Source organism: Entelurus aequoreus, linkage group LG18, assembly GCF_033978785.1.
Source record: "Entelurus aequoreus isolate RoL-2023_Sb linkage group LG18, RoL_Eaeq_v1.1, whole genome shotgun sequence".
Classification (NCBI taxonomy): Eukaryota; Metazoa; Chordata; class Actinopteri; order Syngnathiformes; family Syngnathidae; genus Entelurus; species Entelurus aequoreus.
Window position 1 is genome coordinate 10,756,972 of NC_084748.1, and position 13,807 is coordinate 10,770,778.

Sequence of the window (13,807 nt, forward strand, 5' to 3'; positions counted from 1 at the left end):
CCACCTGTTCCCAATTTGCCTGTTCACCTGTGGGATGTTCCAAATAAGTGTTTGATGAGCATTCCTCAACTTTATCAGTATTTATTGCCACCTTTCCCAACTTCTTTGTCACGTGTTGCTGGCATCAAATTCTAAAGTTAATGATTATTTGCAATAAAAAAAATGTTTATCAGTTTGAACATCAAATATGTTGTCTTTGTAGCATATTCAACTGAATATGGGTTGAAAATGATTTGCAAATCATTGTATTTCGTTTATATTTACATCTAACACAATTTCCCAACTCATATGGAAACGGGGTTTGTATATTCCAAATAAAGTAATGCGTTACTAGGAGCATATTATTATGTTCAAATTCATTTTAAAAAATGTTTTGTTTACCTTGCAGACTTTTTGGACGTTGGCCGATGTGACCTCTGACCCCTCATGGAGCTGATCCAGGCGACCCAGGACGCCTCGCTGCCTCAATATGTCGAGCCCACCGCCACCTGGAGCGTCCACTCCCACTTCCTGCTGGCCTCCGCCTCGGCCGAGTCGCTCCTCCTCCCGGCCTGGGACGACGACAACGCCACCTGCCTCAACTGCACCAAGGCGGGCGCGGCGTCCCTGGCCGGCTTGGCCGGCGTCTTCATCCCGCTCATCTACGGCGTGGTCTGCGCCGTGGGCCTGGTGGGCAACACGCTGGTGATCCACGTGGTGGTCAACTACACCAGGAACGAGTCGGTGACCAACATCTATATCCTCAACTTGGCCATCGCCGACGAGCTCTTCATGCTGGGCCTGCCTTTCCTGGCGGTCCAGAACGCGCTGCTCTCCTGGCCCTTCGGCTCGCTGGTGTGCCGCGTGGTGATGACGGTGGACGCCATCAACCAGTTCACCAGCATCTTCTGCCTCACCGTCATGTCCGTGGACCGCTACCTGGCCGTGGCGCACCCCATCCGCTCCAGCTGGTGGCGCCGCCCGCGGGTGGCCAAGACCGTCAGCCTGGCCATGTGGGCGGGCTCCTTCGTGGTGGTGCTGCCCGTGGTGGTGTTCGCCGACGTGCTGGAGGACGACGGCAACTGCAGCATCGTGTGGCCCGAGCCGGCCGAGCTGTGGAAGACCTCCTTTATCGTCTACACCTTCACCGTGGGCTTCTTCTGCCCCCTGCTGGTCATCTGCCTGTGCTACCTGCTGATCGTCATAAAGGTACAGTGAAATGTTGGCCTGATCCTGTGAGAATCCTGCGAGTGACTGAAGCATTACGGAGTCGGGGTTGGGTCATTTAAGCCAGAGCCAGCTGCAGTGTGCTCAAACAACCACCAGGTGGCATCTGTGAGCAGATAATACTGTATTGCTTTACGTAATGGATGGATGGATGGATGGATGGATGGATAGATACTTTATTAATAAGGAGAAGAAGAAGACGGATGAGGCAAAAACTAATCCAGACCCACTATAGTACAGCCATTAGCAGCCACAACATTAGGGACGGCCAGGGATAATGTACTGTAAAAATAAAAATAAAAAAGTTGTCGGAATTTCCCCGTAAAATTTAAGTTTTTTACTCCAAATGTCTGTAAATGGAAAAAAAGAATAATTGTTATTTTTACGATAAAAATCTGGCGACTGGGCTGCCAGTTTTTTTTACTCTCTGACTGGGGGGGGGGGGGGGGGCGCATTGGGCTTAAAAAATTTGGCCGGGGGACGAAAGCCGACTGCATGCAAATAAGTGTATTTATTATTATAATTGTGGCTAGTTGAGCAACAATCGTGTTCCCATGTTTAGTTTTTACTAATTGGTTCTTATCTAGTTTGCCCTTTGTCTGTGTTATTATTATTATTATTATTATTGGCTTTTATCTCGTTTGCAATTTGTCTGTATTATTACTATTTATCGACTCCTCTTTGCCTCATTCTTTTTGTTTTCCTATTTTAATGATGTTAGATCTGTGTTGTTGTTGCGGACAAGTGTTGTAATAATAATAATAATAATAATAATAGATTTTATTTGTGAAAAGCACTTTACATTGAGTAAACAACCTCAAAGTGCTACAGTGTATTAAAAAAATAAAATAAAAAGATAATAAAAAATAAATACAAATAAAAACTAGAGCAGCCAAATAGCTAAAACTAGTACGCCCCCCGCGACCCCGAAGGGAATAAGCGGTAGGAAATGGATGGACAGTATGCATATATCTAAAAAAAAAAGGCTTTTTTAAAAAGAAAGGTTTTTAAGCCTTTTTTAAAAGCATCCACAGTCTGTGGTGCCCTCAGGTGGTCAGGGAGAGCGTTCCACAGACTGGGAGCGGCGGAGCAGAAAGCCCGGTCTCCCAATGTTCGTAGCTTTGTCCTCGGAGGTTGGAGGAGGTTAGCCCTTGTAAATTAGCTTTGGCTACAAACACTATGATGCATACATTGGATAACTGATTCAGATATCTATGTTTCTGTATCTGTCCCTATTTCAAATAAACCTATATATATATATATAATATTGTTATGGATAAATGTGTAATAATTACTATAATTGGCTATTTAGAGTATGTTAAAATTCTACCACTACCTTCTTTACTTCCGTGACGACCTCCTTAAAGTTACCCGTACAAAAGTATCAAGTAGCTAAAATGCGGCAAACATGGATTATTAGTAGAGACGTCCGATAATGGCTTTTTTGCCAATATCCGATATTTCGATATTGTCCTACTCTTAATTACCGATTCCGATATCAACCGATACCGATATATACAGTCGTGGAATTAACACATTATTATGCCTAATGTTGTTGTGATGCCCCGCTGGATGCATTAAACAATGTAACAAGGTTTTCCAAAATAAATCAACTCAAGTTATGGAAAAAAAAAATGCCAACATGGCACTGCCATATTTATTATTGAAGTCACAAAGTGCATAATTTTTTTTAACATGCCTCAAAACAGCAGCTTGGAATTTGGGACATGCTCTCCCTGAGAGAGCATGAGGAGGTTGAGGTGGACGGGGTTGACGGGGGGTAGCCGGGGTGTATATTGTAGCGTCCCGGAAGAGTTAGTGCTGCAAGGGGTTCTGGGTATTTGTTTTGTTGTGTTTATGTTGTGTTACGGTGCGGATGTTCTCCCGAAATGTGTTTGTCATTCTTGTTTGGTGTGGGTTCACGGTGTGGCGCATATTTGTAACAGTGTTAAAGTTGTTTATACGTCCACCCTCATTGTGACCTGTATGGCTGTTGACCAAGTATGGCTTGCATTCACTTGTGTGTGCAAAAAGTCGTAGATATTATGCGACTGGGCCGGCACGCAAAGGCAGTGCCTTTAAGGTTTATTGGCGCTATGTACTTCTCCCTATGTCCGTGTCATTTTAAAAAGTCATACATTTTACTTTTAGAAACCGATACCAATAATTTTGAGACCGATACCGATAATTTCCGATATTACATTTTAAAGCCAGTAATTATGATTCTATGAAAAAAAAAATGGTATTGGTTTTATAACTCAATTGATTGTAAGGCTTAGAGTAGGGAAGGTATTCATATGGCCCCATTCCTGGGTGGATTTTACGTGGAACGAAGGGGCGGGGTTAATCATTTTTAAATGCGGTGTGCTGAAGATGATGGAAAGCGCCACTCTGCAAAGCCACTGACGCTGTGGTCAAAGTTGGAATTGCCAGAAAACACATTGTAAGATATTCAACACAGTACTGGGCAGCACAGTGGCACAGGGGTTAGTGCATGTGCCTCCCAATACGAAGGTCCTGAGTTCAATCCCGGGCTCGGGGTCTTTCTGTGTGGTGCTTGCATGTTCTCCCACCTCCAAAGACATGCACCTGGGGATAGGTTGATTGGCAACACTAAATTGGCCCTCGTGTGTGAATGTGAGTGTGAATGTTGTCTGTCTATCTGTGTTGGCCCTGCGATGAGCTGGCGACTTGTCCAGGGTGTACACCGCCTTCCGCCCGAATGCAGCTGAGATAGGCTCCAGCACCCCCCCCCCCCCCGCGACCCCGAAAGGGACAAGCGGTAGGAAATGGATGGATAGATGGAACATTTTAAAGCATTTAAAATCCAAATCTAGTTGTGACGGTTTGAGAGTAAAAGAACGCAACTAGGGCTGCAACAACTAATCGATTAAATCGATTATTAAAATAGTTGCCGATTAATTTAGTCATCGATTCGTTGGATCTATGCTATGCACATGCGCAGAGGTTGTTTTTTTGTTTTTGTTTTTTTAATTTAAAAATTTTTTTTTTATTTTTTTTATATTTTTTTTACTAAACCTTTATTTATAAACTGCAACATTTACAAACAGCTGAGAAACAATAATCAAAATAAGTATGGTGCCAGTATGCTGTTTTTTTTCCAATAAAATACTGGATAGGATAGAAATGTAGTTTGTCTCTTTTATCCGATTATTAATCGATTAATCGAAGTAATAATCGACAGATTAATCGATTATCAAATTAATCGTTAGTTGCAGCCCTAAACGCAACATTATACTGAAGTCTACAGTGCTGTTCAACTAAAAGGTGTCCACCTCTTCTCCTCAAGGTACGGAGCGTGGGGAAACGGGCGCAGGCTACGTCCTCCCGCCGCAGGAAGTCGGAGCGTAAGATCACCAGGATGGTGGTGGTGGTAGTGGCGGTGTTCGTGCTGTGCTGGCTGCCCTTCTACGCCCTCAACATCGTCAACCTGCTGGTGGTGCTGCCCGGCGACCTCCGGGGGCTCTACTTCTTCGTGGTGGCGCTGTCGTACGCCAACAGCTGCGCCAACCCCATTCTCTACGGCTTCCTGTCCGACAACTTCAAGCGGGGCTTCCGCAAGGCCCTGTGCCGCTCCTCGCGCCGGGTCAAGAGCCAGGACAGGGCCGACGACGGACCGCGGCGGCCCACGGAGGAGTGGGGCGGCATCGCCCTTCAGAGGCGGGGGGGCGCGCTCGCCGGGGGGCAGCAGGAAGCGGCGCAAGGAAGCGCGCAAACAGGCGAAATATTTCGGTTGCGTAACGGCAACGGCAAAGACGGTCCCGAAGGTTCCCGGGTGTTGGACGTGAAGAGGCCGCAACCTGACGACTCCGGTCCAGGTTCTGATCCTAAACTCAAGTCGCAAATCGGCACCTTTTTGGAGGACAAGTCGGTGCTAGAAATCAGCTACTTGTGACCTGATGAGCATGACCTGTACCTGTACTGTATGTGTACTGTAAGTAATATGCAACTATAAGTATTTGATACTTGTTTGTATTGACACACGTGCTGTTTTACACGGCTATATTGTTCAATGTTTATTACTTGAGATGTCCGATAATATCGGACTGCCGATATTATCGGCCGATAAATGCTTTAAAATGTAATATCGGAAATGATCGGTATCGGTCTCAAAATTATCGGTATCGGTTTCTAAAAGTACAATTTATGACTTTTTAAAACACCGCTGTGTACACGGATGTAGGGAGAAGTACAGAGCGCCAATTAACCTTAAAGGCACTGCCTTTGCGTGCCGGCCCAGTCACATAATATCTACGGCTTTTCACACACACAAGTGAATGCAATTCATACTTGGTCAACAGCCATACAGGTCACATGACAAAGAAGGTTAAGAGTCATTTTGAAAGGAAAAAAGTTGACCTAAATTAACAATTCAAATAATTACCAAAATGTCTTTTTCTGAATTGTTTCAGTCAACTCTTAAACAAAAAAAATGGACAAAATATATTTATTGTTGTGAACTGTAAATACAAAAGTATTTCTTATTGAATATCATATTTAGTTTTTTTTTACTTTTTAAGATGTATTGCTAGAGAATAAAAATGAGTTAGCAAGCTGAGGTGATCCATAATATTAAGGTATTTAGTAGAGATGTCCGATAATATCGTGCTGCCGATATTATCGGACGATAAATGCTTTAAAATGTAATATCGGAAATTATCGGTATCGGTTTCAAGAAGTAAAATGTATGACTTTTTAAAACGCCGCTGTACGGAGTGGTACACGGATGTAGGGAGAAGTGCAGAGCGCCAATAAACCTTAAAGGCACTGCTTTTACGTGCCAAACAAGTGAATGCAAGGCAAACTTGGTCAACAGCCATACAGGTCACACTGAGGGTGGCCGTATAAACAACTTTAACACTGTTACAAATATGCGCCACACTGTGAACCCACACCAAACAAGAATGACAAACACATTTCGGGAGAACATCCGCACCGTAACACAACATAAACACAACAGAACAAATACCCAGAACCCTTTACAGCACTAACTCTTCCGGGATGCTACAACATACACCCCCCCCCCCCCCACACACACACACACACCTCAACCCGCCCCCCTCCAACCCCGCCCACCTCAATCTCCTCATGCACTTTGTGACTTCAATAATAAATATGGCAGTGCCATGTTGGCATTTTTTTTTCCATAACTTGAGTTGATTTATTTTGGAAAACCTTGTTACATTGTTTAATGCATCCAGCGGGGCATCACAACAAAATTAGGCATAATAATGTGTTAATTCCACCACTGTATATATCGGTATCGGTTGATATCGGAATCGGTAATTAAGAGTTGGACAATATCGGAATATCGGCAAAAAAGCCATTATCGGACATCTCTAATTATTACGTATGTTTAACTTGTGTGCTTAGCTGTTGTGTAGCATGTTTACCTTTTGTATAATACTTTCGTAAAATAGAAGAAATTGCGTGCTTATTAGAGGACATTTGGATGTTAACTGGCTGTATCGGTTTACATGCAAACCTATATATTCCCAAAATTGTTTTTTTTTTGTCGATATTGGATCGATATCTGATACCAACATCGGATTGGGACACCCCCGATCTTTTAATGACTGTATTGTATATGTCCTTGTGTGTTGTGTGTACAGTTTAAGTGACTGAGGTGTTTATTGAGCTATATATTTGGTAGAACTTACACCAAAATGGGCCGAATACATTGTACTGTAATCGATATTCTTCAGAAAACTGAACAAGAGAGAGAAGTGTGATGTTTTTTGTTTCATTCGAACGCGCAGGATTTGTTATGGATGTAGATATGAGCTGTTAGGATAGGCACAGGTTCAAAACACAGCAAAGTGGTTAGCTATGCACCAAATATTGGTGTGTGTAGATACTGTAAATCATGGTCATCATGGTGTAAATCAAAAGTGTCAAACTCAAAATTTGGCCCCCACCACGTAATTTTAACGTTCCCCATGACATCATTGTAAAGTGGCCTGCCACATCATTTTATGTGGTCGACCATGTCATTTTTTCGTGGCCCGCTACTTCATTTTATTGTGGCTTGACCTATAATTTTAACTTGGCACACCACATTATTTTATGTGGCCCGTCCCATAAAATGATATGGCACGCCATGTCATTTTATGTGGTCGCCATGTCATTTTATCGTGGACTAACCTATGATTTTAACGTGGCCCTCTATGTGATTTTTAATGTGGCCACCAAGTAATTTTATTATGGCCCGTCACATAATTTTAACGTGGCACGCCACATCATTTTAATGTGATCCTCCGCCTCATTTTATAGTGTCCCGCCACATCATTTTGTTGTGGACAGCACCATAATTTTAATATGGCAGGCCACATCATTTTAATGTGATCCTCCACGTCATTTTATAGTGCCCCTCCACATCATTTTACGTGGCTCGCTACCTAATTTTTTTGTGGAGCGCCCCATAATTTTAACGTGGCACGCCACATCATTTTAATGTGATCCTTCGCCTCATTTTATAGTGCGCCGCCACCTCATTTTGTTGTGGACAGCACCATCATTTTAATATGGCAGGCCACACCATTTTAATGTGATCCTCCACGTCATTTTATAGTGCACCGCCACATCATTTTATGTGGACCGCCACATAATCCGCCACATAATTTTGCTGTGGAGCGCCCCATAATTTTAACATGGCAGGCCACACCATTTTAATGTGATCCTCCACGTCATTTTATAGTGCCCCGCCACCTCATTTTTTTGTGGAGCCCCCCCATAATTTTAACATGGCAGGCCACACCATTTTAATGTGATCCTCCACATCATTTTATAGTGCACCGCCACATAATTTTATGTGGACCGCCACATAATTTTGTTGTGGAGCGCCCCATAATTTTAACATGGCAGGCCACACCATTTTAATGTGATCCTCCACGTCATTTTATAGTGCCCCGCCACATCATTTTACGTGGCCTGCCACCTCATTTTGTCGTGGGGCGCCCCATAATTTTAACATTGCAGGCCACTTCATTTTAATGTGATCCTCCACGTCATTTTATAGTGCACCGCCAAATCATTTTATGTGGTCCGCCACATCATTTTGTTGTGGACAGCCTCATAATTTTAATATGGCAGGTCACCTTATTTTAATGTGATCCGCCACATCATTTTGTGTTGTCCGCCATTTCATTTGTTTGTGGACCGCCACATAATTTTGTTGGGGGGCGCACAATAATTTTAATGAGGCATGCCACATCATTTTAATGTGATCCTTCACCTCATTTTATAGTGCACCGCCATATCATTTTATGTGGACCGCCACATCATTTTGTTGTGAACCGCCCCATAATTTTACTGAGGCCCGCCACATCATTTTAATGTGATCCTCCACCTCATTTTATAGTGCACCGCCATATCATTTTATGTGGTCCGCCACATCATTTAATGTGGTCACCATGTAATTTTATCGTGCACCGCCATATCATTTTATGTGGTCCGCCACATCATTTAATGCGGTCGCCATGTCATTTTATCGTGCACTGCCCTATAATTTTAACATCACACTCTACGTAATTTTGATGTGGACGCCATATCATTTTATAGTGGCGCGTCACATAATTTTTTTTGTGGCACGCCACATCATTTTAATGTGATCCTCCACGTCATTTCATAGTGCCAATCCATTTCATTTTATTGTGGCCCGCCACATCATTTAAATGTGGTCCGCCATTTCATTCTATTGTGGCCTGTTAGATCATTTTATTGTGGACCGCCTCATAATTGTAATGTGGTTAGCTATTTTATTTTATCGTGGCCCGCCACATCATTTTGTTGTGAACCGTCCCATGATTTTAATGTGGTGCGCCATTCTATTTTATGTGGCTTGCCACATAATTTTATTGTGGATCACCCCATAATTTTAAACCTGGCCCTCTATGTCATTTTAATCTGGCCTCTAAGTCATTTTATTAGGCCCACCATGCCATTTATGTATTCTGTGAAAAGCTTGAAATTAAAAAAAAGCACTTTGTGGTCAAAAGTATCTGTTCTTTCAATTTGACAGAAAATGTACACTTTAATATTATCTGATCAGATATTTCTTTGTTTATCAAAATAAACACTTAAATGTCTGCTTGTCACCTTGACTTACAATTTCAAAGCAAGTTATGTACAGTGTTCGTAATAACGGCGTTATATGATAACAGGGTTAGTAACGAGTAATATAATTAAATTTAGGTCGGTTACAACGCCGTTAGCGATAGCTTGATGTAACGTGGCACGCTACTTTATGTCGACAACAAGACAGCGTCATAAGTGCGGCAAGTTCAATGCAGGAAATATCTTTTCAGTCGTGAAAGCAACAAGCAGTGTCGCACTCAAATGAACTTGATATCAAACAGGAAGAGGCAACGCCAAAATGATGACACAGCAAACAAATCGATTATTGAAGTGACAAACTTGCCATCCAAACAATACCCCGTTTGTTGACAGGAAGATATGACAGCCATTGAATCACATTAAATCTCTTTATTAAACAGAAGTAACACATTCCGGTGAAAAGATTCAAAAGAGCTGGCGGGGAAGGTGCTCCTAACTTCTAAAGCTAACAAACACAGCTCCGTTGAAACCCTCGATGACGTCACACGTCACTGGGCAACAAGCCCCGCCTTTTAAAAGCACAGACTCCGCACACTGTGCTCTTGTATTAAACAGCTCTCAAACGCATATGCCAGATTCATTTTTTTATTGTTTTTTAAACCAACGTATCAGTTACTTTCCCTGGTGATTAATTTATTAAAGAGTAATTCCGTTAGTAATTAAATCACTTATTTTTTGGTAAAGTAACGGGTAACTATAATGAATTACTTTTTTAAAGTAATTTTCAGAACACCGGCTCTGTGAGAGCAGCCATAATTGTGATGTGGCCCTCAGTGAAAATTAATTTGTCACCCTAAAGCACAGATGTCAAACTCAAGGCCCGGGGGCCAAATCTGGCCCGCCACATATTTTTACGTGGCCCGTGGAAGCCTGGAAATAATATGCGTTAATAAAATGCTTAAACTTTTCTTACTAAATATATTCGTTCTATTTTTTTTACATTAAAAATCATGTACTGCATACAATTGCATATATTTTAAAATTCAATATTATCACCATCAAAATATGATATCATGTATTCCAAAAATATGTTTTGTTAAAATAAATATACATATTGTACTTAAACATCTGCTTGACTTATGAGTTCAAAACAAATTATCAATCAAATTGTAGACAGTAAAAATGACAATAGATTTTACAATTAAATTCCGCCGACTGAGTTTTTTACCGTAAAACCAACTTTGGTACAGTTTTTTTTCCATATACAGTAAGTCACTAAAACATTAAAAAACAAACAAAAAAAACATTAAAACAAGATTTTACGGTAAAAAAAAACAAAAAAAAATGGCATTGTTTCTCCATTCCATTCCATTTACTCCATTTTTTATATGCTGTAAAAAAAACAACACTGCTGGTGACTGAGCTGCCAGTTTTTAAAATAAAATTTTAAATATTTTTGCAGCTTATGTAAAAAAATACATTGATAATGTATTTTACATGTACATGTATATTCATATATTACTCATTGTTAAAAGCGGCCCTCTGAGGGCAACCATAACTGCGATGTGGCCCTCAATGAAAACGAGTTTGACACCCCTGCCCTAAAGTGTCAATATCAACACCTAGGGAGGAATGCATTACCCGAATTACCAAACAGTATCAAGGTACATTTATTTACATGTTGGCACATGTAAATGATGTAGAAAGAACACTACGGCCATCTTGGACTTGGAACTGTAAATACAGTAGTTATCATAATCAGCTAATTCTTAAAGGCCTACTGAAAGCCACTACTACCGACCACGCAGTCTGATAGTTTATATATTAATGATGAAATCTTAACATTGCAACACATGCCAATACGGCCGGGTTAACTTATAAAGTGCAATTTTAAACTTCCCAGGAAACTTCCGCTTGAAAACGTCGCGGTATGATGACGTATGCGCGTGACGTCACGAGGTCAAGGGAAGTGTTTGGACCCAATTCAAATACCTCTGTTTTCTTCGACAAAATTCCACAGTATTCTGGACATCTGTGTTGGTGAATCTTTTGCAATTTGTTTAATGGACAATGGAGACTGCAAATAAGAAAGTTGTAGGTGCGATCGGTGGAGCGGCGGACTACAGCAACACCAACACCAGGAGGTTGTGTTGTGTTTTGAGCAGGATAGCAGACGCGCTACCGTGAGTACGCCCGCCGCCGCATCTAAGTTAGCTTCTGTTTTTTTAGCTTCGCCAAGCTGAATATTATGAATCGTGTATTTACATGTTCATGGTTTAATAGTATTTTTGATCTTCTGTCTATCCATCCAGTCAGGGTTTTTTTTTATTTAGTTTCTATCTGCATTTGAGACTGATGCTATCACGGTGGCTACGTTGCTAGGTTAGCTTCTATTTTTTTAGCTTCGCAAAGCTGAATATTATTAATCGTGTATTTACATGTTCATGGTTTAATAGTATTTTTGATCTTCTGTCTATCCATCCAGTCATGTTTTTTTTTAATTTAGTTTCTATCTGCATTTGAGACTGATGCTATCACGTTGGCTACGTTGCTAGGTTAGCTTCTATTTTTTTAGCTTCGCAAAGCTGAATATTATTAATCGTGTATTTACATGTTCATGGTTTAGTAGTATTTTTGATCTTCTGTCTATCCATCCAGTCAGGGTTTTTTTTTATTTAGTTTCTATCTGCATTTGAGACTGATGCTATCACGTTGGCTACATAGCTAGGTTAGCTTCTATTTTTTTAGCTTCGCAAAGCTGAATATTATTCATTGTGTATTTACATGTTCATGGTTTAATAGTATTTTTGATCTTCTGTCTATCCATCCAGTCAGGGTTTTTTTAAATGTAGTTTCTATCTGCATTTGAGACTAATGCTATCACGTTGGCTACGTAGCTAGGTTAGCTTCTATTTTTTGAGCTTTGCAAAGCTGAATATTATTAATCGTGTATTTACATGTTCAGTCACTGTGAATGTCCATTTTGCGTTCTCGACTCTCATTTTCAAGAGGATATAGTATCTGAGGTGGTTTAAAATACAAATCTGTGATCTACAATAGAAAAAGGAGAGAGTGTGGAATCCAATGAGCCAGCTTGTACCTAAGTTACGGTCAGAGCGAAAAAAGATACGTCCATCACTGCCTCTCAAGTCCTTCACTGTAACGTTCCTCATCTACGAATCTTTCATCCGAGCTCAAATTAATGGGGTAATCGTCACTTTCTCGGTCCGAATCTCTCTCGCTCCATTGTAAATTGTAAATTGACGGTTGACGCGACAAGATGGCGCCAGCTTGTTCGGCGAGTCGTCTGTCTCGAAGCCTCTGTTTTTTGTTTGCTGTAGCCTCATTTTTATGCACTTACTGGGATGTCTCTGCTCTACTGTGCTATGATCGCCAAGCACTGTTTAATATCCGAGCTCAAAACTTTAGCGAGACATGGGTACCCAGATTCGACTCGGGAAATTGGACAAACCCCCCTCGCGTGCTGTCAGGTATCCCCGCTTACCTGCGTCGTGCGCCGGCGGCTCCTTCACGAAGAAGGCGCTCCAAGAGGCGGGGGAGGAGGGGAGGTATTTTGGTGAAACTCAGGATCCTGCTGTCATCCTCTCGCACGTTCGATCATCGCCTCCTTCCTGGTGGACGCTGCCGGCGTACCTCCGATGTCCGGCACACAGCGCGCTGGATCCAACCTGTCACCTCTACCCTGGGCGACCTCCTGGCGCCGGCGACCGCTGCTGCCTCCGGCCTTTCTCCGCTGCTTCTCCTCCCGGTTAACCCGGCGGCATCTCCGGGCCGCGCTCCTCCTGGCTTGGTCTCACGGTGCTCTCCGGCCCGTGGGTTTGGGCGTGGTTTGGACCGCTCCGCCCTACGCATGCTGAAGCGTGCTGTATCACCTGCTAGCGAGGAGTTTAATCTTCGGATGGCCCTGTTAAATGTCCGGTCCTTGGCGAACAAAACGTTCTGGCTCGATGACTTCTTTACCACCCGAGAGTTGGATTTTATGTTCCTCACCGAGACCTGGCTGACTGTTGGAGACAATGTGGCGTTCTCCGAATTGCTTCCACCGGACTGTGATTTCCTCAACTCCCCCAGGACTACAGGCAGGTGCGGAGGAGGTTTAGCCTCTGTTCACAAATCTTCGTTCACTTGTCGGCAGATTCCACACGTTACCTATGCTAGTTTTGAACTACAACTCTTTGAATTAATTCTGTCTCCCCCTGTTCTGTGCGCAGTGGTATATCGTCCACCTAAATTCAACAAAGACTTTTTACATCACTTTGCTGATTTTCTATCGGGGATTTTGGTAAATTACGACCAAATTGTAATTTGCGGCGATTTTAATGTTCATGTTTGCTGCCAATCAAAACCTCTGGCCCGAGATTTTCTGAATCTCCTTGATTCATTTGACCTCAAGCAATCTGTCATTGGCCCGACACACGAAAAGGGACATACTTTAGATCTCGTGGTATCATATGGTTTATCTGTTTCTGTAAATGAAATATGTGCTATGTCTCTCTCCGACCAT

At 42.2% G+C, this 13,807-nt stretch overlaps 1 protein-coding gene across 1 annotated transcript; it reads left to right on the top strand.

The window, feature by feature from the left end:
* Positions 1–426: 426 nt before the first annotated feature.
* On the top strand, positions 427–5,122 carry LOC133634274 (somatostatin receptor type 5-like). The gene is made up of 2 exons (XM_062027402.1): positions 427–1,188; positions 4,517–5,122. The coding sequence occupies exons 1-2, from the start codon at positions 427–429 to the stop codon at positions 5,120–5,122; spliced, it is 1,368 nt and encodes a 455-aa protein (XP_061883386.1).
* The last annotated feature ends 8,685 nt before the right edge of the window (positions 5,123–13,807 follow it).